The sequence below is a fragment of the Nerophis ophidion genome, linkage group LG12 (genome assembly GCF_033978795.1).
Source record: "Nerophis ophidion isolate RoL-2023_Sa linkage group LG12, RoL_Noph_v1.0, whole genome shotgun sequence".
In the NCBI taxonomy this organism is placed as follows: Eukaryota; Metazoa; Chordata; class Actinopteri; order Syngnathiformes; family Syngnathidae; genus Nerophis; species Nerophis ophidion.
In genome coordinates this window covers 52,658,763-52,685,013 of record NC_084622.1, presented here as the reverse complement: position 1 = coordinate 52,685,013, position 26,251 = coordinate 52,658,763, and the positions used below count along the sequence as shown (strand labels likewise).

Genomic DNA, 26,251 nt, shown 5'->3' with positions numbered 1-26,251 from the left:
ACTAGCAGCGGCAGGTCTTTTGAATCTCTAACTGGTTTGTGTTACCCCAGCTTAATAAATAAATTGAATATGCTTTCATGGCTGCATGTTGTTGTCAACAAACGGAGTATTGTTTGGTTGACAAGTTTATCACTTTAATCATTAATTTGTTGTTCAATATTTTCCCCGACCTTTGTAGTTACTAGCGCGCAGTGCAATTTGTGTCAAGTTTTAAGTGCTGGAAAAAAAGTATTTCACTGACCAGTTCCTCCAACTAAGACGATTTTACGTCTGTTTTGGAAGACTTTGTGAGTTAGGGGCTCCTCTCTGTGCATGACGCAGGAGGGAGGACACAGCTTAAAGTTAGCGCAGAGTGATCAATGACACTTGTACTTCAATCACTTGTCCAATTGATTATGGTTTAAGTTTATTTCAAACATGCTATACAGATGGGCGAAAACTTTACTCTAGTTTGTTTGGATTTGGATGGATTTATTTTTGGAGCAAACTGATAATTTAAGGGTTAAAATCTGTATTCGCACATATACCCCCCTTTTTTTTTTTTTTTTTTTTAAACACACACAAAAGGCAACTCAAATTCTTGCACTGTACAGCCATGCTTTATAGGCGGAATAGTGAGCACCCTTTATCTGTAATGTTAGCCACCTCTTCTTGCCGTATTTAACAAATTAGAATGTGTTTAAAGAAAGTCTTACAAAGGGATTGTAAATGACAGGCAAACATAAAATATAAAAAAAAGTGACATTATCCTTTTGAGTAACAAATGCATATTTTATGATCTGTGAGATTATTTTGATGGAGAAACATTTGAAGGATTTTTATTTGCTGAAATTTACTGTGCAGGCAGGATGCAGGTTGAGCGGGCCAGATTAAAAATCTCCCCGGGGTGGATGTGGCCCACATGCTTTGAGTTTGAAACTTGTGATTTATGGTGTAAAATTAACTTTTCATCCATGTGACTATCGGTAATTGTAAGATTTGAACTTGTTTGCCAGACAAGGCACTGAAGGAGAGGTTGGACCAGCTTCTGCTGAGCGGTTACTTCGATCAGGTTCAAACTCACCAAAATGGACTATGTGAGGAGCAGCAGCAGCAGGAGGAGGAAGTGGCGGAGAAAGAGGAGGAAGTGGAGGTCCCTGCAGCCGAGGCAACAGCAACTGAATCATCAGAGGTAGAAGAAGAGACTGTTGACGCAGGTAATCCAACATTCTTTTGATTTATATTTTTGGTTATAAAATGACTTACCAGTTTTCTCTCTTGACAGAAACTCACGTGATTGAAGAGTACGTAGAGCCCATTGCCATGGAAACAAAAGAGGTCAGTTAATTATTTCTTAATGCAGATAATTACCAATTTCTTTACTGATGTTTGCCTTTTTTGGTATTCAGTTTGTAAACAGACAGTTCATTCCAGAGGGCACATACAGCGAAGGTGAAAATGAGCAAGGGGATGAGTGGACCACAGAAATAGAGGTACACTCAGACCTGCCAGCCCAACGTCTATGCATGTACACATTTGTTTTTTACTCTGAAAGCCATTATTGACCCTTGAGTACACTTATATGCCTTGCTGCTCTCCAGATATCCATTTTGTTGCACTTCGCTGATTTTAAGTTTCACAAACCAGCTACAGCGGCTTCCTCCTCCCCCTGCAAAAGCCTCTTGCAAAACATGAAAATATAAGCTTTCGTTAATGACTTTACATACACCTGATTTCATATTAGCATTTGCAATAAAAATGACTATTCAATTCTGCAGCTGCAATAACACCCCCTTCTTTCTTTCTTTTCTATTAAAGCAGGTGTGTCCAAAAAGTGGCCCACCGTAAATTGTAGAAATAAAATTTGAATGTAAATAAATAACACAAAGTAGGGGTGGGCGATATGGCCTTTTTTTAATATCTCGATATTTTTAGGCCATATCGCGATACATAATATATATCTCTATTTTGCCTTAGCCTTGAATGAACACTTGATGCATATAATCACAGCAGTATGATGATTCTATGTGTCTACATTCAAACATTCTTCTTCATACTGCATTCATATATGCTACTTTTAAACTTTCATGCAGAGAGGGAAATCACAACTAAGTCAATTGACCCAAACTATATGAAACAGTTATTAAGCAGTGGCACAAACATTCATGTAATGTTTGTCTGACCTTGAATGGGATTGTGCTGAAAATTTTAATTTCCCCTCGGGGATTAATAAGGTATGTCTGATTCTGATTCTGGTCATTTCCAAAACAGAAAGTGCAAGATTGTCAGACATTTTTAAAACAAGCTATGAGTGCACTTTTGTGCATGATGTCACTAAGATGACATATCAAAACACACTAAATTAAAGTGCACTTTTTGTACAGAACGCCACTACAATAGTTTAAAACAAATAAAGTGCACTTTTGTGCATGATGTCACACAAGATATTTCAATAAGTGTCAAATAAAAATGTGGTAGGTTCCTGCGGACGTTATCTCCTTTTGTTATTGACTATTTTTTATACGGTGTTGATGTGGAAATGTTTACCTCGGCATTTTGATGGTGTGGCACAGAAGGGAGATGTTAACATGCGGTGTAAGCATGTGACTTTTCAAATGATGCTACATATTAGCAGTAATGCTACTTTTTTTGTAACGTTTTTGCCCCACACTTAACATATTATTGTTGTCTGTTCGACATATTCCCGCTTGAAGCCCAACCACCGCCAGACGAAGGACCCCCTGCTGTTTTTCTTGGGAATTAATTCTTCTTTCATTTATTACCAGATTCGCACCTTCTTTCTCTCATATTACCACTCGCACGGCTCCACTAGCATCACAGCTAACGTTACCCATGCTCCTACCTAATTGCTCTACGAGGTTGTATACGTATGTGACGTATGTAAGAAGGTGCGCTTACTGTCTGTGAGGAGAGACAGGAAAGAGTGAAGAAGAGCCTGTAGTGTAATGCCTGCAGCTCAAAACAACTACGGGAGAATCTATATTCGAATATCACCATATAGTCATTTTCTATATCGCACAGAGACAACCCTGCGATATATCGAGTATATTGATATATCGCCCAGTCTTAAAGGGGAACATTATCACAATTTCAAAAGGGTTAAAAACAAGAAAAATCAGTTCCCAGTGGCATGTTGTATCTTTTGAAGTTTTTTTCAACATTTTACCGGTCTCCGAATATCCCTAAAAAAAGCTTTAAAGTGCTTGATTTTCGCTATTTGCGATGCGACTATCCATTTCTCTGTGACGTCATACAGTGCTGCCAATGTAAACAAACAATGGGAATACCACAGCAAGATATAGCGACATTAGCTCGGATTCAGACTCGGATTTCAGCAGCTTAAGCGATTCAACAGATTACGCGTGTATTGAAACGGATGGTTGGAGTATGAAAGTATTGAAGAAGAAACTGAAGCTATTGAGCAAATAGCTATTGACGCTATTCATAGCCATAGCATGGCCGAATAGCTGCGTTAGCATCGCCGGTAAAATGTGTGGACCAAACAATCAGGACTTTCGCATCTTCTGACAATGGAGCAACTTAAATCCGTCGATTGGTAAGTGTTTTTTTTGCATTAAATGTGGGTGGAAGGAAACGTAATATAGTTGCAAATGCATCTGCAGGTTATCCATACATCTCTGTGCCATGTCTGCTTTAGCACCGCCGGTAAATAGCATGTTAGTATCGATTAGCGTAGCATGTTAGCATCGATTAGCTGGCAGTCAACATCAAGAAAACTCACCTTTGTGATTTCTGTGACTTTATCGTTACAAATGCATCTGCAGGTTATCCATACATCTCTGTACCATGTCTGCTTTAGCACCGCCGGTAAATAGCATGTTAGCGTCGATTAGCGTAGCATGTTAGCATCGATTAGCTGGCACTCACGCCGCTACCAAATATGTCTGATTAGCACATAAGTCAACATCAACAAAACTCACCTTTGTGATTTTGTTGACTTTATCGTTGCAAATGCATCTGCAGGTTATCCATACATCTCTGTGCCATGTCTGTCATCGCCGGTAAAATTTGGAGACACTTTGGCACATTCAATGGGGGTCTGGCGGCAGACACTTTGGCATCTTCGGGCCAGTGGTGCAACTTGAATCCCTCCCTGTTAGTGTTGTTACACCCTCCCGAAAACACACAGACGAGGCATGATGTCTCCAAGGTTCCAAAAAATAGTCGAAAAACGGAAAATAACAGAGCTGAGAACCTATGTTTACAATGGGTTGAAAATGAAAATGGCGGCTGTATTACCTCGGCGACGTCACATTCTGACGTCATCCCCTCCAGAGCGATAAACAGAAAGGCGTTTAATTCGCCAAAATTCACCCAGTTAGAGTTTGGAAATCGGTTAAAAAAATTGATGGTCTTTTTTCTGCACCATCATAGGTCTGCTGATAATGTTCCCCTTTAACACAAAGCTTTCTTATTTGAACATACAGTATGTAACACTTCTTTTACAATCCATCCATCCATGGTGTACCTCTTGTCCTTTTTTTCAAAATAATAAAAGTAAAACATCAAGGGTAACTCCCAATGGAGAGGAAGTACTCACAAAGTGTGCATAATTTAAATAAGTCTAGTGTCCTCTCTTTAAGTTGATGTATGTTGGACTGGCTGACTCACATCGACATAGGTAGTTGTCTGCATAACTTAGAACAAAAATAATGTGACAAAGTGTGGGAACAGACTGTTTTGTTTATTACCCATCATGCTTTGGAGTGACAATAAATGGATGTAATTTTGGCATGTACATGTTACTTAAAAGTTTTATAATGTCCACATTATTCAGTAGGGATGTTAGTTTGTGTGGCGCGTGTGTGTTGACTTGCTGTATATTGTTGTTGACTTGATTTATTCTCTCTTTTTTTATTGCGTAGTGGAATATCTTTAAGGTTAATCATATAAAATATGTTTACAGACATCCCGCGGGTCATTTTGAAGACTCTGGCTGGCTGCCTATGACCCGCGGGATGTAGTTTGGCGACCCCAAATCTTGACCAAAACTAGATTTTTCTGCACATTTGTGACTTTGGCCAGAGGCAAAAAAAATCGAATAATGATAAAGGATTGTTAATCCTACGTCAGTTAGTGGATATTTTGTTCCTTAATTTGTCCATATTTTGTTTTGATTATTCTCTTCTCATATGTTACTTGTTTCACAGCGAGCTGCTGTACTAATTTCATGCATATCTTGACTACAATGGCAATAAAGTTTTATACATGCATAAATCTTTATTCCTGTAGCCAACGATAAATATAATTTATAAAAAATGGGTGCATTTTGTTAGTTACTCTGGTAGAAACCAGGGTAATACTGCCATGTTTTTATTTCAAAGCTTATTTGGTCCTGAACAGGATGACACTACATGCTTTACTAGATACTTACTTATGCTGTGTAACACAGGAGTAGTTATGTTGCTCTTGTTGCTTCACACTGCTTAGAAATAATGAAATTCAATTCAATTTATGGACCACCGAATCACAACAGAAGTTATCTCAAGGCACTTTGCACATGGAACAGGTGTAGAACCATTCTCCTCATACAACAGAGAACCAACTGAACCCCACACGAGCAAGCACTTTGTGACAGATAATGGAAGCTAACATTACTATACATACGGTAGTCATGAACACATTGATTTTTTTCCATAAAAATTATCCCTGTGGGTCTCAAATTTTATGTGGACGATGTGAGTTGATGCTTATTTAAAGGAGCACTTAGAACACCAAGACCATGACTTGATGAGTTGGGTGACATGGATGAGTTGTTGGCAAAGACCAACCTAAACTGTATCGCCTATTTTTGTGGCCCAAAAATAATGACTTAGGTTTTGAATACATCACGAGATCCTGGTAAGCCTCTAATTTGTTCATATATACTGTTGAAATAATTTTCCCATGAGAAATGATGGGAATTAAATTTACTCATTCTATTGTTAAACTGTTAAAATAATATGTTTATTCATGAACTGTACAGTCTATGTTTTAAATATAGTTTTGTCATTGCTCTCGCATATTTGTCTATGTTTTTAATATTAGGACAGGATTAGGAACATTTAAATTAGTAGGTATTACTTCTAATGTGCATGAGATAGTTGACATTAGGTGCTAAATACTCATCCCATGGTAATCCCACAGGCTGCAGTCTCGTGATTCATTTTGTAAAGCTTATTTGAGTGTTTCTCCCTTCATCTGCTCTCTGTGTCCCTTGCAGGTGGCGGCTGCCATGCAGCAGCAACAACCCGTGCAGCATGCCCCTCCCCCTATTCCTCTGGAGACCCACCCTTTGAGCTTAGTGTCTCCTCTGCCGGCTACTGACCCCATGGTCAGGAAGAAGGTGGTGCAGGACCTAATGGCGCAGATGCAGGGAACGTACAACTTCATGCAGGTAGCTGCTTTGAGCTAAATATGACTTTGACACGCAGTAAGTGTTTAGCACAGATGCCGATTTAAACTCTGGTCTCAGGATTCCATGTTGGAGTTTGACGGTCAATCAATTGACCCTGCCATTGTGTCGGCCCAGCCCATGAAACCTTCTCAGACCATGGACCTGCCACAGATGTGTCCTCCAGGTAAGCTAAGAAAAAAATCAACAGCTTCCAGTGAGGCGTCTGGTTGATCAGACTGGTATCTCTAGTTCATCCAGACTCGCGGCTATCCCAACCCAACACTGTCCAAGATGAGCCCACACAAGTAAGTCACTTTACAAACGAGGCTGATTGGAGATCAAGAGAACATGAAAGCATGTTTGACTTTGCTTCTGTTCGTAGGTACCCATGGTCTCCCCAACACCACCACCCATGTATCAGACCTCCCACACGCCGGATTCTCGACCAACAGAGCCTATTGACCCCATTCAGGTACTCCAGGTACTTACCGTATTTTTCCGATTATAAGTCGCTCCAGAGTATAAGTCGCACCTGCCGAAAATGCATAATAAAGAAGGAAAAAAACATAAGTCGCACTGGAGTATAAGTCGCACAAAATCCAACAGCAAGAATAGACATTTGAAAGGCAATTTAAAGTAAATAAAGAATAGTGAACAACAGGCTGAATAAGTGTACGTTATATGAGACATAAATAACCAACTGAGAAGGTGCCTGCTATGTTAACCTAACATATGGTAAGAGTCATTCAAATAACTATAACATATAGAACATGCTATACCTTTACCAAACTATCTGTCACTCCTAATCCATAAATCCCATGAAATCTTATACGTCTAGTCTCTTACGTGAATGAGCTAAATAATATTATTTGATATTTTACGGTAATGTGTTAATAATTTCACACATAAGTCGTTCCTGAGTATAAACTATGAAAAAACTGCGATTTACAGTCCGAAAAGTATGGTAAGTACAAGCGCTACCGCAAGTTTGCAAAGGCTCCACTACACCTTTTGTTTCAGTCCTCCTCACTCGCTGAACACTAACATGAGGCTAGTTTGTTATTTTCAGCACAGCTTGCATGGAACACAAAACAAAGTTACACCAACGCTGCAGGTTATTCGCATCTATTAATTAAGATTAGAGATGTCCGATAATGGCTGTTTTGGCGATATCCGATAGTCCGGTATTGTCCAAGTCTTAATTACCGAATCCAATATCAACCGATATTGATACATACAGTGGTGGAATGAACACATTATTATGCCTAATTTTGTTGTGATGCCCCGCTGGCTGCATTAAACTATGTAACAAGGTTTTCCAAAATAAATCAACTCAAGTTATGGAAAAAAGTGCCAACCTGGCACTGCCATATTTATTATTGAAGTCACAAAGTGCGTTATTTTTTTTAACATGCCTCAAAACAGCAGCTTGGAATTTGGGACATGCTCTCCCTGAGATAATCCTGATACCCACTACAACTATGGGAAATACTATACTTTGACTTTCACAAAGTGCATTATTTTTTTTTTAAACATGCCTCCAAACAACAGCTACAAAAACAATGAAGGTACACAGCTTCAGTCCAGAGTATACTAGAGTAATAAAGTAAACAATAACATAGTCCTCATTTAGTGCAAGACTGCCTGGTTTACTGTATCACAGTAAATTATAAACTGGCCTCAATCTGCCCTGCTTTAACATATTTGTATGAGTAACACAAATGTGCTGCAAGCTGGTGGTGAGTGCTTGAAGTGGCCCAGCAGTCGGCCAGAGCTTCTGAAATGCTGCCTAGAGACAGGGAACCTCCGTTCACTGCAAGCTGCAAAGTGTGTGCCATGCAGGACAGACTAGCCATCATAGCTTTTGCCATACTGCCTGCGTGCGTTGTCCCTGACCACAACGTGGGCTTTTGCTTTGGAGTGTTTTTTGTTGTATTTTTGTTTTTTCTTGGAGGAGTCTTTAAGCAACAACTGAGTGATACTACTTTTTTTTGGTGTTTGGTTTTTCTCCATCTTCCGCTTGTATTCATCGCATATCTCCTTATGATTCTTGAAGAGGTGCGAGATCAACTTGCTTGTATTAAAGGAAGACATCTTGGTTCCTCCTCGCATAACCAACTTTTTGCAGTCATTGCAAATTGCCAGTTTTTTATCCGTCAGACACACTTTAAAATAATCCCAAATCACAGACATGGTGTCATTAGTCAGTCACCGAGCGATCTGGTTTGTTAGCCACGGCTACAGCACCGGCAACAACACACTCTTCTTGTTGTTATGCTGCGCTCGTGGCGGTTTGATGAGGTCATCAAGCATCGCCAGCAAACCTCTCATGCTGCAGTCTTCAACTCCTGTGTTGTGTGTGGGAGAGGGGAGGGGCAGCTGCTCTTTACTTCTCCCTACGTCCGTGTACGGCGGCGTTTTTAAAAAGTCATTTATTTCACTTTTTAAAACAGTTACCAATAATTTCCGATATTACATTTTAAAGCATTTATCGGCCGATAATAGCAGCAGGCCAATATTATCGGACATCTCTAATTAAGAGACACGCTAGTGTGCTACATTAGCTTAAAAATGGCAGCAGGACAAAGCACTGATCCCACCCCAAAAAAAAGCTGAAGTCGGCGATGTGGGAACATTTCAGGTACTTAAAAAATGACAAAGACGATTGGTCACCCAATTGCAAAATCTGCCTAAAGAAAGTTGCGGGTAAAGGGTCTAATACGTCCAACATGGTGCAGCTTTACATGCCAAAGTAAAGATAAGACATAACTGACTTGAATTATGTTAGTGGCAAGTTACTTCATTAAAAATGGAATTTAAATATAAAGGTATCACTTACAATCAGTAGCTTAGCCTTGACTCGGTTCAGTGTAAACAAGCAGCCACAGGTACTCCTGTCATTCAGTGACCATTCAACATTAGAGATGCTTTCTTCCGGTCTGTGTTGAATAAACTGTAGGCATTGTAAGTAGAGATGTCCGATAATGGCTTTTTTGCCGATATCCGATATTGTCCAACTCTTAATTACTAATTCCGATATCAACTGATACCGATATATACAGTGGAGGAATGAACACATTATTATGCCTCATTTTGTTGTGATGCCCCGCCGGATGCATTAAACTATGTAACTTTACCATGAATTGATTAACGTTGAAAAACTTATGTGGGTGTTAGCATTTGGTGGTCAAGTATACGGAATATGTACTGTACTGTGCAATCTACTAATACAAGTTTCAATCAATCAATCAAAAACTAGGTTTTCCAAAATAAGAGAACAACTTCAACTCAAGTTATGGAAAAAAGTGCCAACAAGGCACTGCCATTTTTATTATTAAAGTCACAAAGAGCATTATTTTTTTTAAAGGGGAACATTATCAGCAGACCTATGTAAGCGTCAATATATACCTTGATGGTGCAGAAAAAAGACCATCTATTTTTTTAACCGATTTCCGAACTCTAAATGGGTGAATTTTGGCGAATTAAACGCCTTTCTGTTTATCGGTCTGGAGGCGATGATGTCAGAATGTGACGTCGCCGAGGTAACACACCCACCATTTTCATTTTCAACACATTACAAACACCGGGTCTCAGCTCGGTTATTTTACGTTTTTTTGACTATTTTTTGGAACCTTGGAGACATCATGCCTCGACGGTGTGTTGTCGGAGGGTGTAACAACACTAACAGGGAGGGATTCAAGTTGCACCACTGGCCCGAAGATGCCTAAGTGTCTGCCGCCAGACCCCCATTGAATGTGCCAGAGTGTCTCCACATTTTACCGGCGATGCTAAGGCAGACATGGCACAGAGCTGTATGGATAACCTGCAGATGCATTTGCAACGATAGTCAACGAAATCACAAAGGTGAGTTTTGTTGATGTTGACTGCCAGCTAATCGATGCTAACATGCTACGCTAATCGATGCTAACATGCTATTTACCGGCGGTGCTAAAGCAGACATGGCACAGAGATGTATGGATAACTTGCAGATGCATTTGCAACTATATTACGTTTCCTTCCACCCACATTTAATGCGAAAAAAACACTTACCAATCGACGGATTTAAGTTGCTCCAGTGTCAAAAGATGCGAAAATCCTGATCGTTTGGTCCGCACATTTTACCGGCGATGCTAACGCAGCTATTCGGCCATGCTATGGCTATGAATTCGCTCAATAGCTTCAGTTTCTTCTTCAATACTTTCATACTCCAGCCATCTGTTTCAATACATGCGTAATCTGTTGGATCGCTTAAATCGCTGAAATCCGAGTTTGAATCCGAGCTAATGTCCCCATATCTTGCTGTGGTATTCCCATTGTTTACATTGGCAGCACTGTGTGACGTCACAGGGAAATGGCCAGTGTCTTCGCAGAGAGCGAAAATAAGGCACTTTAAAGCTTTATTTAGGGATATTCCGAGATCGGTAAAATTTGGAAAAAAACTTCAAAAAATACAACAAGCCACTGGGAACTGATTTTTATTGTTTTAAACCCTTTTGAAATTGTGATAATGTTCCCCTTTAACATGCCTCAAATCAGCTTGGAATTTGGGACATGCTCTCCCTGAGATAATACTGATACCCACTACAACTATGGGAAATACTATACTTTGATTTTCACAAAGTGCATTATTTTTTATTTTTTTAAACATGCCTCAAATCAACAGCTACAAAAACAATGAAGGCACACAGCTTCAGTCCAGAGTATACTAGTGCCTACTTGCCAACATTGACACATCCGAATTCAGGAGGTGGGCGGGATTTGGTGGTAGCGGGGGGTGTATATTGTAGCGTCCCGGAAGAGTTAGTGCTGCAAGGGCTTCTGGGTATTTGTTCTGTTGTGTTACGGTGCGGATGTTTTCCCGAAATGTGTATGTCATTCTTGTTTGGTGTGGGTTCACAGTGTGGCACATATTTGTAACAGTGTTAAAGTTGTTTATACGGCCACCCTCAGTGTGACCTGCATGGCTGTTGAACAAGTATGGCTTGCATTCACTTGTGTGTGTGTGTAAAAGCCGCATACATTATGTGAATGGGCCGGCACGCTGTCTGTATGGAGGAAAAGCGGATGTTACGACAGGTTGTAGAGGACACCAAAGGCAGTGCCTCTGAAGCCACGCCCCCAATATTGTTGCCCGGGTGGAAATCGGGAGAATGGTTGCCCCAGTAGATTTTTGGGAAAATCCCAGGAAAATCGGGAGGGTTGGCAAGTATGCCCTACGTCCGTGTTTTACTGCATATGTACTGCTCTGTACAGCGGCGTTTTTAAAAAGTCATTCATTTTACTTGTTGATACCGATCATTTCCGATATTACATTTTAAAGCATTTATCGGCCAAGAATATCGGCAGGCCAATATTATCAGACATCTCTAATTGTAAGTTAATACACTGAGTGTAAAACACTAACATAATATTGTGGAATAAGAGCACTTTACCATGGGATCTAATTATGTGTTCAAGTTATTAACTCAACATAAAATCAGTTTAAAAAAATGAATGAAATGGGCATGGATGACAGTTGATGACAATAACACTTGAGTTTATTACTACACACATGAGTAACATGTTCCTCAGCGGGATAAATAGTTATCATTTGTCTTATATTTACAAAGAAAATATTTATAATTACTACTGTTTGTTTGTATTAATTATTTTGTACCGTTATTATAATGTTATTAGATTACTGTTATTTCCAACAATAATATTAAAAAAAAATCTTAAAGGAATATCTGTGATTTAATACTTTTTTTGTTGTGAAACCTATTAATGTGTAATATTATGACAAACCGTTATTACTCAGACTAAAATAAGTCAAAAGTTATAATTGTTACATCCCTAGTTTTGATGTGAGAGAGGCCATTTATACTAATATGAATTTGTCTGGTTTAATATAAATGGAATTATAAAAAATAATATATTTCAGTGTGGATATCAATCTTTTTGAACCTACAAAAGTTTTTTAAAATAAACATTTGGACTTAGCCCAAGTCACCTGACTAAGAATACATCACAAAACCTTGGAATTTATGTTTCACAGTTTGTGAAATGTGTTGTAAGAACTTGTCCAGTAAAGAACAATCATGTCAATATTTCTCTTTTTATGACAGACGTCCATGTCCTTGCCCTCAGAGCATCCTCCTCCTCCTCCTCCTACGTCTCTTCCCCCTGCCTCCCAGACTCAGGTTTTCCAGCCTGTCCCTAAAACTCCTCACAGTAGTGGCATCAATGTCAATGCTGCACCATTCCAGTCAATGCAGACCGTAAGCCACATTATTTCCTCACTCTGTCCTGTTAGTGAAATTGAAGAAGTATTAATTATTTCGTAACTTGTGAAATAATAGAGCTATAGAAAAAAAATGGAATGATACAATAGTGATTATTAAATTCTGCATTTGGTTCCAAAATGTCCCTACAAAAAGTAGAAATAATGTAGATCATATTTTACAGTTCCAGACACCCGAAAATGTTAAACATTTTTCATAGAGAATAATTAGTTTTACATGCAGAAAACCATGTGGAATTAATGAAATTGAAAAAAGGATAATTTAACTGCACTTGCAGCATTTCTTGAAGTCTTATTGGCAAAGACAGAAGTGAGTGCAGATGGAGGAAGGGACTTTGCTACAAGTTTTGACTTGAATAAAGTGTTTCTCACTTTTCTCACCAACGTGTTGGCACTTAAAACCTAATTTGGATTCCTGGTGGCTCTCAGAGTCTGACTCCTGAATTCCACAGGATGCGGAACGCCAGCCTAATGTAACCGCCGCGGAACTCAGCTTCCATCCAGCAATCCCCTCGCCGTTCTGTGTATCGTGTGGACTTTTACAAGATCTCGCGAATCCGCATATAAACATGTGATAAAGTGAACACTAAAGTATACACCGGGGAACGTCTCCAGCTTTGCCGTCCAGGTGAGCGTGTCTGTGATGGCATTGACTTGGCCGCACTCCTGGAAAAGACCACAGTTTTCCCTTGCAGAAAGACAACTTTCTTTTTTTTGTAGCAAACAACAAGACACGGTGGCAGAGGGGTTAGTGCGTCTGCCTCACAATACGAAGTTCCTGCAGTCCTGAGTTCAAATCCAGGCTCGGGATCTTTCTGTGTGGAGTTCGCATGTTCTCCCCGTGAATGCGTGGGTTCCCTCCGGGTACTCCGGCTTCCTCCCACCTCCAAAGACATGCACCTGGGGATAGGCCCCTCCCATCTCCAAAGACATGCAGCTGGGGATAGGCCCCTCCCACTTCCAAAGACATGCACCTGGGGATAAGCCCCTCCCACCTCCAAAGACATGCACCTGGGGATAGGTTGATTGGCAACACTAAATGGTCCCTAGTGTGTGAATGTTGTCTGTCTATCTATGTTGGCCCTGCGATAAGGTGGCGACTTGTCCAGGGTGTACCCCGCCTTCCGCCCGATTGTAGCTGAGATAGGCGCCAGCGCCCCCCGTGACCCCAAAAGGGAATAAGCGGTAGAAAATGGATGGATGGACAACAAGACAACGGTCACATCATCCCTGGCGAGCATTGTAGTCACACACAACTCCCATATCAACTGACATTTGACACAGGACCCTGTATCCGCATATAGCGTCCCCGTTCATGCCTGTATCTGATTCTATCATTTTGGACCTCCAGAATCAGCATTTGTGTCAACAGGGGTCCAAATTACGCCTGAAAGCCTTTTGACAAGTTGATTTCATGACCGTCCCCGGCCATTAGGACGTTCAAAAGTGTAAATTACCATCCACCTTGATATTTACATAGCGCTTTTCTCAAGAGACTCAAAGTTCTTTACATAGTGAAAGCCATTATCTACATCTTAAAGCTACAGTGTGGGTGGCACTGACATCAGGTGGTTAAAGGGTCTTGCCCCAAGCACACAACGGCAGCGTTGAGTATGGTGGGAGCGGGCATCAAACCTGGAATCCTCAACTTGCTGGCACGGCTGCTCTACCAATCGAGTCAAACCGGATCATTTATTTTGTGTTCGTGCATGACTTCCTGTCCAACTCAAGCAGATTTTAGCTACATTGAACCACTGTGTTGCGGCGACCGGCAAAAATGAAAGCCACGCTTATAGTTAGCGCAGGGATGTTGAACGTCCCCGCCACGTCGGCTCCGCCGTTCCGTAGGCGGTGGAAACCGACACATTGTCCTGCATAAAAACGAAAAGAGGCCAATGACGTTCCGCAGTCGTTTTACATACTGTGGAAATCAGGGGTGAGTTCCCAAAGTAGGATGCTTTGTTTGGTCACTTGATTCTGCAGAATGATAAACTTGCATACAGTGGTTCTCAAATGGGGGTACTTGAAGGTATGCCGAGGGGTACAAGATTTTTTTTAAATATTCTGAAAATAGAAACAATTCAAAAATCCTTTATAAATATATTTATTGAATAATACTTCAACAAAATATGAATGTACGTTCATAAAGTGTGAAAAGAAATGCAACAATGCAATATTCAGTGTTGACAGCTAGATTTTTTGTGGACATGTTCCATAAATATTGATGTTAAAGATTTCTTTTTTTGTGAAGAAATGTTTATAAGTAAATTGATGAATCCAGATGGATCTCTATTACAATCCCCAAAGAGGGCACTTTAAGTTGATGATTACTTCTATGTGGAGAAATCTGCATTTAGAATTGAATCAATTGTTTATTTCTCAACTAGTTTTTAGTTATTTTATATCTTTTTTTCCAAATAGTTGAAGAAAGACCACTACAAATGAGCAATATTTTGCACTGTTATACAATTTAATAAATCAGAAACTGATGACATAGTGCTGTATTTTACTGCTTTATCTCTTTTTTTCAACCAAAAATGCTTTGCTCTGCTTAGGGGGTACTTGAATTAAAAACATGTTGACAGGGGGTACATCACTGAAAAAAGGTTGAGAACCACTGATCTAGTATGTTCCGTGCAATGTTTGGTCATACTATAAGCGAGACTGGAGCAAAATGTTGTTAAAAAAAGAATCCTACAAAAAGATGGACATAGGGAGCACTGTACTTGTGTTATAAACTTCGGTTTGCCCCCCAGGTATTCAACCTCAATGCGCCAGTACCACCTGCTGAGACTGAGACTGAGGCATTGGGCCCGCCCAGCCAGTACCAGAACAGTTTCAATCAGGCTTTCAGCAGTGAGCCGCAGCTTCCTGTGGAACCATCAGAGATCCAGCCGGAACAACTGCAACCCGGTAAAGGTTGTTTTTTTTCCCTCATCCTGTTCTCCACTAGACTGATGGAGACGAGCTAATGGTGTCTTGTTTGTGCTTGGTTCTTTCAAAGAGGTTCAAACTTAAGCTTGAGAAAAAAGTCAATGGCGTTTTAAAATCATGTTTTTATCATCTTCGTCTTTTAGCAAAGGTAAAACCGTTTTTATCTTTTAACCTTTTGGAACCAGTCGCGCGTGCTTTTATTTCAAGTGGCCTGGACTACTGCAATGCACTTTATGCTGGCATTAGCCAAGAAGCTCTTTCCCGGTTGCAGTTAGTCCAGAACAAATTCGCAGGACTTTTATCAGGGACCAGGAAACGCCAGCATATAACCCCAATTCTTCAGACTTTGCACTGGCTCTCTGCTCAGTTTAGAATTGATTATAAAAGTTTGCTGTTTGCTTTTAAAGCTTTACATGGACTGGCACCTCAGTTTACCTCGGACCTCAACCAAATGTAGACTCCTGCGCTTTGAGGTCTGAGTGCCAGCTCCAGCTCGTGGTGCCCAAGACCAGACTTAAAACCAGGCCCTAAACTCTGGAACACTCTGCCCCTCCATGTTGAGTGGGGCGGTATAACTCGCTTGGTAGAGTGGCCGTGCCAGCAACTTGAGGGTTGCAGGTTCGATCCCCGCTTCCACCATCCTAGTCACTGCCGTTGTGTCCTTGGGCAAGACACTTAACCCGCCTGCTCCCAGTGCCACCCACACTGCTTTAAATGTAACTTAGATATTGGCTTTCACTATGTAAAAGCGCTGTGAGTCACTAGAGAAAAGCGCTATATAAATGTAATGTACTTCACTTCATGTTCCAACTGCTCCCACAATGGAGTGTTTTAAGTCTCGTCTTAAGACCCACTTTTATTCTTTGGCTTTTAACACTACGTGAGTTGTGTGGTCCTCCTGTGTTTTTAAAATTTTGATTTTTATTTATTTAAGAAAGCATTGAGTCAGGGCTCCGCGTCGAGATGAGCAGATATGTGTTTAGCAGCTGACAGCGTACTCTCCCCAAATTATAAAAAACACTTCCCAGTCATAACTATTACAAACATCACTATGAGCCCCTAGAAACTTAAACTGCAGCTCAGCTCACTCTTAGTTCTGGCTTGAGGTGAAGGCTAACTAGCTTTTAGCGTTAGGTTAGCTCATTTTGCTGTGTGTGTGTGTGTGTGTGTGTGTGTGTGTGTGTGTGTGTGTGTGCGTGCGTGCGTGCGTGCGTGCGTGCGTGCGTGCGTGCGTGCGTGCGTGCGTGCGTGCGTGCGTGCGTGCGTGCGTGCGTGCGTGCGTGCGTGCGTGCGTGCGTGCGTGCGTGCGTGCGTGCGTGCGTGCGTGCGTGCGTGCGTGCGTGCCTGCCTGCGTGCGTGCGTGCGTGCGTGCGTGCGTGCGTGCGTGCGTGCGTGCGTGCGTGCGTGCGTGCGTGTGCATGTGTGCGTATAATAAAAGTCAACTACAGGCTTCCCAAATGCTGTAATAAGTTAAGAATGATGAGTTGACTTGAAACTGTTTAATGTTGCACTTTTTATATGTAGAAGAAAGGTTTTGTCATTTTATTTAATCTGAGCAACAATTTGAGGCAGTTTAATGTGGATTAACGTGGGCAGAATTATTATAGTGTTCCCAATGTTAAAAGGATAAAGCCATTGTTTACAAATTTGGTAAATAAATAACCAAAAAATGTATATTTTGTTGTTTTCTTACTGTACTGAAAATGAACCGAACCGTGACCTCTAAACCGAGGTACGTACCGAACCGAAATGTTTGTGTATCGTTACACCCCTAGTAATAATCCATCCATCCATCTTCTACCGCTTGGGTCGCGGGGGCAGCAGCCCAAGCGGTCCCGTCCATCGCTGCTTGCAGCTTAAATATTTTAATTGGTTTTATATTTATTTTTTGTTTTTATCCAGTCATTGGTGGAGCTAAGGATAATATTGGGTTATTGTTTTGCAGCACTTTGGAAACATTTCTGTTGTTTGAATGTGCTTTACCAATCAAGTGGATTGGCTTGACTCTACCCCTAATATTTGTCTTCAAGCAGCTCGTGCCTTTCATTCCCAAGACCAACCTGGAGGCCATCAGGCGCCATCGCAGCAAGGCCCAGGCTTCGGCAGACAGACTCAGTCCTTCTACAACAGTCGCGGGATATCCCGCGGGGGCCCTCGTAACGCCAGGGGCTTGATCAACGGCTACAGAGGCTCAGCAAATGGCTTCAGAGGTTGATTCATTTGCTCTCTTTTCTATATTTTGTCCACCCCAGAGGAGCAGAAGTCTCAAATGTCTAACTTGTTTACATTTCCTGTGTTGGCGTGTGTGTAGTTAAACATGTTGTCCTTTTCTAGGTAATTACGATGGTTACCGGCCATCTTTTGCGAACACTCCCAATTCTGGTTATGGACAAACTCAGTTTAACACACCACGGGATTACCCAAATGGGAATTATCAGAGGGTATGAACAACAACTGCAAAATAATGTTATCCGGTCTGGATTATTTTTGTTTCTCAATGTGTTTTTTCTTGTTGTTGATATTCTGAAGGATGGTTACCAACACAACTACAAGCGCGGCGCTGGCCAGCTCCCCAGAGGTGCATCAAGAGGCAGCACTCAGGCAATGAGAACCTGAAAGGCCGCTCCTAATGACTTAACTGCACCACACTGACAATTCCAAAATTCAAGAATACTTTCACCCCAGCTCACTCTGCTCTTTTCAGCATGTTCATCTGTGAAATGTTTCCTGTCCCTCCAAATCAAAGTAAGTCATGCTTTGATATCCAAAATACCAAAATCATCAATCTGGACACAAGAAAAGCTGTGAGTTGAATCAGAGATTTACAGAGGCCATGTGTTAACAATATTCCTGGAAACTTGAAAGATTTCATAAGTTATTTTTTGTATTAAAATGCATCTGCCACTGCTGGTCCAATCCATGGGAGTCGATTCCCGATCTCAGTTATGTCATTTTGGTTTTGGAAAAAATACATTTTTACGTTCAACAAGCTCCCTGTCCTTGTTTGTAAATTGATGTCGCTTTAAAAGTTTCAATAAAGTTGCGTTGCATACCCATTATTATTATGGCTTTTTTTTTCTTGGATGAGTAGAACGCTTTTAGTTTAGAATTCAACATCCTAAAAAATTGACAGCTTTATGGTCAAATTGGCACAATTGAAAAGATAAATGGTTAGTATTGGGAGTGAGTCAAGTCAAATTTGGTGTCACCTAATGCTTTAAAAAATATAGAGCTTCAAATATGATTGACATAAAATAAAAACAGTTTAATTTATCCCGTTTTCACATACAATGGAATTTAGAGAAAAACAAAATAAGAATTAGCATTTCACTAAACAAGAAGTACATGTTTGTGTACTTATGGACTAAGTACATCATATAAAAATATGATTCTTAATTTTTATTGTAATTAGGGTCCAATAAGCCCAAATAGCAAAGAGAAGAAAACAAAAGCATGCAAACAAACAGCTTGGCCCTCAAGTGGTTTAAAGAGTTTTGTGGGCAAAATACAGATCCCATTGTTACAGACTTTTTATTGATTGATTTATTTATGATTTAAAATGCATTAAAAAAAACTTGTCTTACAGAGAGATTATAAATGATTGACAGCACATCGCTCTCTCTAATTTTTGACTGATCTGATAACATGGTTAGAGGGCAGAAGCGTCAATACTGTCACGTAATTCTACGCAAATAGACAAAATTATTCAGAGTGGAATATTCAGAACGGCTATGTTGTCTTTCTATCTGTGTTGGCCATGCAGTGAGGTGGCCACTTGTCCAGGGTGTACACCGCCTTCTGCTCGAATGGAGCTGAGATAGGCTCCAGCGACCCCAAGGGGAAAAAGCGGTAAAAAATGGATGCCTGAATTTGTGGCATTTTGTGACGTTTGACGGTGTTTTCACACACTTTGCCAATTGTAAATAAGCCCAAATAGCAAAAAAAAAAAAAAAAAAAGCATGTTAACTAAACATCTTGGGCCTGAAAAGGTTAAAAACAATTAGAACTCTACATTAAAACACGCTCTACCTCTAACAAGCAAAAAGATGATGCTGTGTTCTAAATTGAAATTATTTACTGAACTTGTGTGAGCTTACGGGTTTGCACTTTATGTATATATAGCCAGCCATCCATTTTCTACAGCTTGTCCCTTTTGGGGTCGCTAGAGCCTATCTCAGCTGCATTGAGGCGGAAGGCGGCATACACAGTGGACAAGTCGCTACGTCATCGCAGGGCGCTTTAAAACTTGATTTAAGTAATGTATTGAGATAGGCGCCAGCGCCCCCCGCGACCCCGAAAGGGAATAAGCGGTAGAAAATGGATGGATGGATAGTCATTACTGCCACGAGTGGTGGAAAAGTGTATTACAAGTGAGTACCACTGCAGCCCATACGGATCACAACTGAGAAACACAATGTTGTGGCAGACCTCTAGGGGGCGCTCTTAGGCCAAGAATGGGCCCCAGCCCTATGGTTAAGAAACATTGTCTTGCAGCAAGTTGCTCTTTGTGTTGCCCAATGTGTGTTTATTTTTGTTAATGTCTTATTAAAAAGTTAAGGTTAAAGTGCCAATGATTGTCCCACAAACACTAAGTGCGGGGAAATTATCTTCTGCATTTGACCTTTCCTCACAGGGGAGCAGTGAGCAGCAGTGGTGGCCGCGCCTGGGAGTCATTTTTGGTGATTTAACCCCCAATTCCAATTCCATACTGTCAACTCATACGTCACATATATATATGTATGTATGTATATATATATATATATGTATATATATATATATATATATCCTATTTGTTGCTGGCGCTGTTTTGTACGGTTTTTGTACTTTGATTATTATTTCTCAACTGTTCATAAATGTTGAGATGAGGGGCGACTTGTCCAGGGTGTACACCGCCTTCCGCCCGATTGTAGCTGAGATAGGCGCCAGCGCCCCCCGCGACCCCGAAAGGGAATAAGCGGCAGAAAATGGATGGATGGATGGATTATAAACTAAACAATTCAATAAATAAATCAAAATAAAAAGTAGCACAGCGCTGGGTCGTAGGAAGATGACGTCACGGAGGGGTCCTTCATGAAGCCTGCCTGGCTGCACGTGAGTGTCCACAAGATGCCTGCTCGCTCTTAGACTGCGGCGACGATTCTAGAGACTTTTTATCGACAAAGGTAATTAATATTTATTACTTGTCGTGATACTCAACCACACGTGTTAGTTGTTACCCAGCACACGACGACACCTGCACACAACTATCTACTTCGTCCAAGTGGTCACTCTAATGCTCAGCGGTTGTGAGAGAAATAGTTGCTCTTAAACCAAGAATGTCTTTTCTTGGCTCTTTTTTCTAACGTGGACCTTCTATGCATTGTGTGTTTAAGTTGCTGTATTCTATCTTCTTCTTTTCATATGTGCAGTTTGTATTGGTGTTAATCACGTGTGCTTTGGAGGAGAGGTTGGAGCTGAAAGAACATTATTATTGTATTTGTTTTGTTGCTTGGGATTTTGTTGTTGAATTGTGGCTTCAGGCCCCAAAATGCTGCAATATTACCCACCTCAGTGTTCTTCAACCACTGTCAATCATCAATGTTGACTTTTATAGCCCCAAATCACAAGTGTCTCAAAGGGCTGCACAAGCCACAACCACATCCTAGGTTCAGATCCGAACTCAGGGCAAGGAAAAACTCAACCCAGTGGGATGACAATGAAAAACCTTGGAGGGGACCAAAGATGTGAGGACTCCCACCACTCTAGGGCCACCAGGGCAATGGACGTCAAGTGGATCTAACATAATAGTGAGAGTCCAGTCCATAGTGGATCTAACATAATAGTGAGAGTCCACTCCATAGTGGATCTAACATAATAGTGAGAGTCCAGTCCATAGTGGATCTAACTAATAGTGAGAGTCCAGTCCATAGTGGATCTAACATAATAGTGAGAGTCCAGTCCATAGTGGATCTAACATAATAGTGAGAGTCCAGTCCATAGTGGATCTAACATGATATTGTGAGAGTCCAGTCCATAGTGGATCTAACATAATAGTGAGAGTCCAGTCCATAGTGGATCTAACATAATATAGTGAGAGTCCAGTCCATAGTGGATCTAACATAATAGTGAGAGTCCAGTCCATAGTGGATCTAACGTAATAGTGAGAGTCCAGTCCATAGTGGATCTAACATAATAGTGAAAGTCCAGTCCATAGTAGATCTAACATAATAGTGTGAGAGTCCAGTCCATAGTGGATCTAACATAATAGTGAGAGTCCAGTCCATAGTGGATCTAACATAATAGTGTGAGAGTCCAGTCCATAGTGGATCTAACATAATAGTGTGAGAGTCCAGTCCATAGTGGGGCCAGCAGGGGACCATCCCGAGCTAGTGTGCCATGGGAGATTATGTCATTTCAATTAAAAATATTTTTTTCAAACCAGTGTGTATATATATATATATATATATATATATATATATATATAAAGTTTTAATCAGCAATTGTGTCATTGTTGAGTATCAGTGTTTTTCAACCTTTTTTGAGCCAAGGCACATATTTTTGCGTTGAAAAAATCTGGAGGCACACAACCAGCAGAAATCATTAAAAAACCAAACTCAGTTGACATTTAAAAGTTGTGGCAATTATTGGATACGACTTTAAACCACAACCAAGCATGCGTAGCTTATTCAATAAAAAAAGCCCAAAGACTGATTCACAAATAAGGATTGTGTCTATCGGAACTGGATTCCGTGAGATTATACGGACTAGTTTGTTACCATACATGAAGTGTGTGAAAACTGAGGCAAAAATGTCATTTGGTATGTTGAGGTAGCAATGTGTCATCTCTGGATATTTTTTTACCAGGAAAAAATGGCAACTGTTCGCAAGAAGGTTGACAACAGGATTCGTGTGCAGATAGAGAATGGCGTCGCTCTGCAGCATCGCACCATGTTTGTGGTGGTGGGAGACCAAGGGAGGAATCAGGTGACATTCTGCTTCCTTTCCTGTCCGTTTGGTTGCTTGCACTGAGCAGAACACCCCATCTATCTGCTGTGTGTCCCAGGTGGTGATTCTGCATCACATGCTGTCCAAAGCCAGCGTCCGAGCACGGCCGTCTGTTCTGTGGTGCTACAAGAAAGAACTGGCCTTCAGCAGGTGAACATATTTTAAACGTCCTCACCTTTCATGCGCTTGCTTCTCAAATAACCCCCGGCGTGTGTTGGAGCAGTAATCGTAAGAAGCGGATGAAGCAGCTGCAGAAGAAAATCAAAACTGGCACCCTGAATCTGAACCAGGATGACCCTTTTGAGCTTTTTGTCGCCGCCACCAACATCCGCTACTGTTACTACAACGAGACACACAAGATACTTGGAAACACCTTCGGCATGTGCGTCATACAGGTGAGGTTTTCTGCTTGCACCACCAAACTATTGTATACTGTATACAAATGCTGTCAAACAGTCACAATAACAGAATTAATCACAGGTAAGATGTTGATCCATCCATCCATCTTCTTCCGCTTATCCGAGGTCGGGTCGCGGGGGCAGCAGCCTAAGCAGGGAAGCCCAGACTTCCCTCTCCCCAGCCACTTGGGGGATCTCAAGGCGTTCCCAGGCCAGCTGGGAGACATAGTCTTTCCAACGTGTCCTGGGTCTTCCCTGTGGCCTCCTACTGGTCGGACGTGCCCTAAACACCTCCCTAGGGAGGCGTTGGGGTGGCATCCTGACCAGATGCCCGAACCACCTCATCTGGCTCCTCTCCATGTGGAGGAACAGCGGCTTTACTTTGAGTTCCTCCCGGATGACAGAGCTTCTCACCCTATCTCTAAGGGAGAGACCCGCCTCATTTCGGCCGCTTGTACCCGTGATCTTGTCCTTTCAGTCATGACCCAAAGCTCATGACCATAGGTGAGGATGGGAACGTAGATCGACCGGTAAATTGAGAGCTTTGCCTTCTGGCTCAGCTCCTTCTTCACCACAACGGTTGGATACAACGTCTGCATTACTGAAGACGCCGCACCGATCTGTCGATCTCACCATCCACTCTTCCCTCACTCGTGAACAAGACTCCTAGGTACTTGAACTCCTCCACTTGGGGCAGGGTCTCCTCACCGACCCGGAGATGGCACTCCACCCATTTCCGGGCGAGAACCATGGACTCTTACTTGGAGGTGCTGATTATCATCCCGGTCGCTTCACACTTGGCTGCGAACCGATCCAGTGAGAGCTGAAGATCCTGGCCAGATGAAGCCATCAGGACCACAGCATCTGCAAAAAGCAAGGATCTAATCCTGCAGCCACCAAACCAGATCCCCTCAACGCCTTGACTGCGCCTAGAAATTCTGTCCATAAAAGTTATAAACAGACTGGGTGACAAAGGACAACCTTGGCGGAGTCCAACCCTCACTGGAAACGTGACCGACTTACTGACAGCAATGCGGACCAAGCTCGGTCCAAGATGTTGATAGAGTTAGATTAATCACGATTAAAAATTTAATTTTCAATCAATTTTTTTTTATCTACATTTGGCGTCATGAGCTTTGGGTCATGACCAAAAGGACAAGATCACGGGTACAAGCGGCCCAAATGAGTTTCCTCTCCCTTAGAGATAGGGTGAGAAGCTCTGCCATCCGGGAGGAACTCAAAGTAAAGCTGCTGCTCCTCCACATGGAGAGGAGCCAGATGAGGTGGTTCGGGCATCTGGTCAGGATGCCACCCCAACGCCTCCACAGTTTGGTGTTAAGGACACCAAACTCTTACACCGGTAAGAGGCCACGGAGAAGACCCAGGACATGTTGGGAAGACTATGTCTCCCGGCTGGCCTGGGAATGCCTCGGGATCCCCCGGGAGGAGCTGGACCAAGTGGCTGGGGAGAGGGAAGCCAGGGCTTCTCTGCTTAGGCTGCTGCCCCCGTGACCTGACCTCGGATAAGCGGATGAAGATGGATGGATGGATGGATGGTTTGGTTTTAAGTTATTGGGACTTATGCCGATCCCAAATACACCAAAAAACAGTACAATCGGTAAGACAGGTTGGTTTGCATTATACGTAGGTCCCCTTTAACCTCAGTAGGCTTTTACATTATAGGATTTTTTTGTAGTCAAATATCCCATCAAAATCCAGTCTAGGGCCAACGTGCTGTTAAGGGCTTTCCATGTTGTTATTTGCTTCTACAACCTGATTGATTGAAACTTTTATTATTAGATTGCACAGTACAGTACATATTCCGTACAATTGACCACTAAATGGTAACACCCCAATAAGTTTTTCAACTTGTTTAAGTCGGGGTCCACATTAATCAATTCATGGTAGAAGGATAAAAACAATTGAAATATCCTTGATTGCTACAACAAAGTAGATGTGGGGTATATTGCTCAAAGGAAGACATGAAACTGCTCCAGGAAAATACAAAAAAAGAGAAAAAGCCACCAAAATAGGAGCGCAAGACAAGAACTAAAACCCTACACAAAGCAAAACAGCAAAAAAGTCAAAATAAGTCACGGCGTGATGTGACAGGTGGTGACAGTACACCTACTTTGAGACAAGAGCTACATTGATGCATGCAAGGTTATGGCTTAAAGTCATATCCAACAATTTTTTCAACACAAAAAATGTGCCTTGGCTCAAAAAAGGTTGACAAACACTGGGCTAGGGTATACAAATGAGTTTTAAGATGGGACTTAATTAAATGCTTCTGCTGAGGTAGCATCCCTAACTGTTACCGGGAGTGTATTCCAGAGTACTGGAGCCTCAATAGAAAACGCTCTCTAGCCCGCAGACTTTTATTGGGCTCTGGGAATCACTAATAAGCCGGAGTCCTTTGAAGGCAGATTTCTTGCCGGGACATATGGTACAATACAATCGGCAAGATAGGATGGAGCTAGACCGTGTAGTATTTTATACGTAAGTAGTAAAACCTTAAAGTCACATCTTAAGTGCACAGGAAGCCAGTGCTGGTGAGCCAGTATAGGTATATATATATGTATGTTGAAGGTAGAAAAGTGCTATACAAGTACAACCCATTTATTTATTTATATATTTATATATAGGTATATATGTATATAAAAGTATATACAGTATAGGTGTAATATGATCAAACTTTCTTGTTCTTGTCAAAAGTCTTGCAGCCACATTTTGTACCAACTGTAATCTTTTAATGCTAGACATGGGGAGACCCGAGAATAGTAGGTTACAGTAATCGAGACGAGACGTAACAAACGCATGGATAATGATCTCAGCGTCTTTAGTGGACAAAATGGAGCGAATTTTAGCGATATTACGGAAATGAAAGAAGGCCGTTTTAGTAACGCTTTTAATGTGTGACTCAAAGGAGAGAGTTGGGTCGAAGATAATACCCAGATTCTTCACCGAGTCACCTTGTTAATTGGTTGTCAAATGTTAAAGTTGTATTATTAAATAGAGGTCGGTGTCTAGCAGGACCGATAATCAGCATTCCCGATTTTTTGGCGTTGAGTTGCAAAAAGTTAGCGGACATCCATTGTTTAATTTCATTAAGACACGCCTCCAGCTGACTACAGTCCGGCGTGTTAGTCAGCTTTAGGGGCATGTAAAGTTGGGTGTCATCAGCATAACAGTGAAAGCTAACATGTATGATGTCACCTAGCGGCAGCATGTAGATGCTGAAGAGTGCAGGGCCAAGGA

At 41.5% G+C, this 26,251-nt stretch overlaps 2 protein-coding genes across 7 annotated transcripts in view; both read left to right on the top strand.

Annotated features, from left to right (window-relative positions):
- The window catches only part of LOC133563551 (caprin-1-like), a 39,442-nt gene extending 20,771 nt beyond the window's left edge, over nucleotides 1–18,671 (top strand). The window contains exons 7-18 of one of the 6 annotated variants that reach the window (XM_061917728.1): nucleotides 996–1,196; nucleotides 1,265–1,317; nucleotides 1,389–1,472; nucleotides 6,224–6,397; nucleotides 6,476–6,581; nucleotides 6,656–6,702; nucleotides 6,780–6,878; nucleotides 12,502–12,654; nucleotides 15,434–15,590; nucleotides 17,642–17,821; nucleotides 17,946–18,052; nucleotides 18,141–18,671. In XM_061917728.1, coding sequence (XP_061773712.1) covers nucleotides 996–1,196; nucleotides 1,265–1,317; nucleotides 1,389–1,472; nucleotides 6,224–6,397; nucleotides 6,476–6,581; nucleotides 6,656–6,702; nucleotides 6,780–6,878; nucleotides 12,502–12,654; nucleotides 15,434–15,590; nucleotides 17,642–17,821; nucleotides 17,946–18,052; nucleotides 18,141–18,227 — 1,448 coding nt within the window. In that variant the 3' untranslated portion in view covers nucleotides 18,228–18,671. Of the gene's footprint in view, nucleotides 1–995; nucleotides 1,197–1,264; nucleotides 1,318–1,388; nucleotides 1,473–6,223; nucleotides 6,398–6,475; nucleotides 6,582–6,646; nucleotides 6,703–6,779; nucleotides 6,879–12,501; nucleotides 12,655–15,433; nucleotides 15,591–17,641; nucleotides 17,822–17,945; nucleotides 18,053–18,140 lie in introns of all 6 variants that reach the window. The other 5 variants (XM_061917729.1, XM_061917727.1, XM_061917726.1 and 2 more) reach the window with 5 other exon arrangements.
- A 1,995-nt stretch (nucleotides 18,672–20,666) lies between these two features.
- The window catches only part of nat10 (N-acetyltransferase 10), a 53,110-nt gene continuing 47,525 nt past the window's right edge, over nucleotides 20,667–26,251 (top strand). Inside the window, exons 1-4 of the mRNA XM_061917718.1 lie at nucleotides 20,667–20,773; nucleotides 22,455–22,574; nucleotides 22,654–22,745; nucleotides 22,819–22,990. Of these exons, the coding sequence (XP_061773702.1) occupies nucleotides 22,461–22,574; nucleotides 22,654–22,745; nucleotides 22,819–22,990 (378 nt within the window). The 5' untranslated portion in view covers nucleotides 20,667–20,773; nucleotides 22,455–22,460. The remainder of the gene's footprint in view (nucleotides 20,774–22,454; nucleotides 22,575–22,653; nucleotides 22,746–22,818; nucleotides 22,991–26,251) is intronic.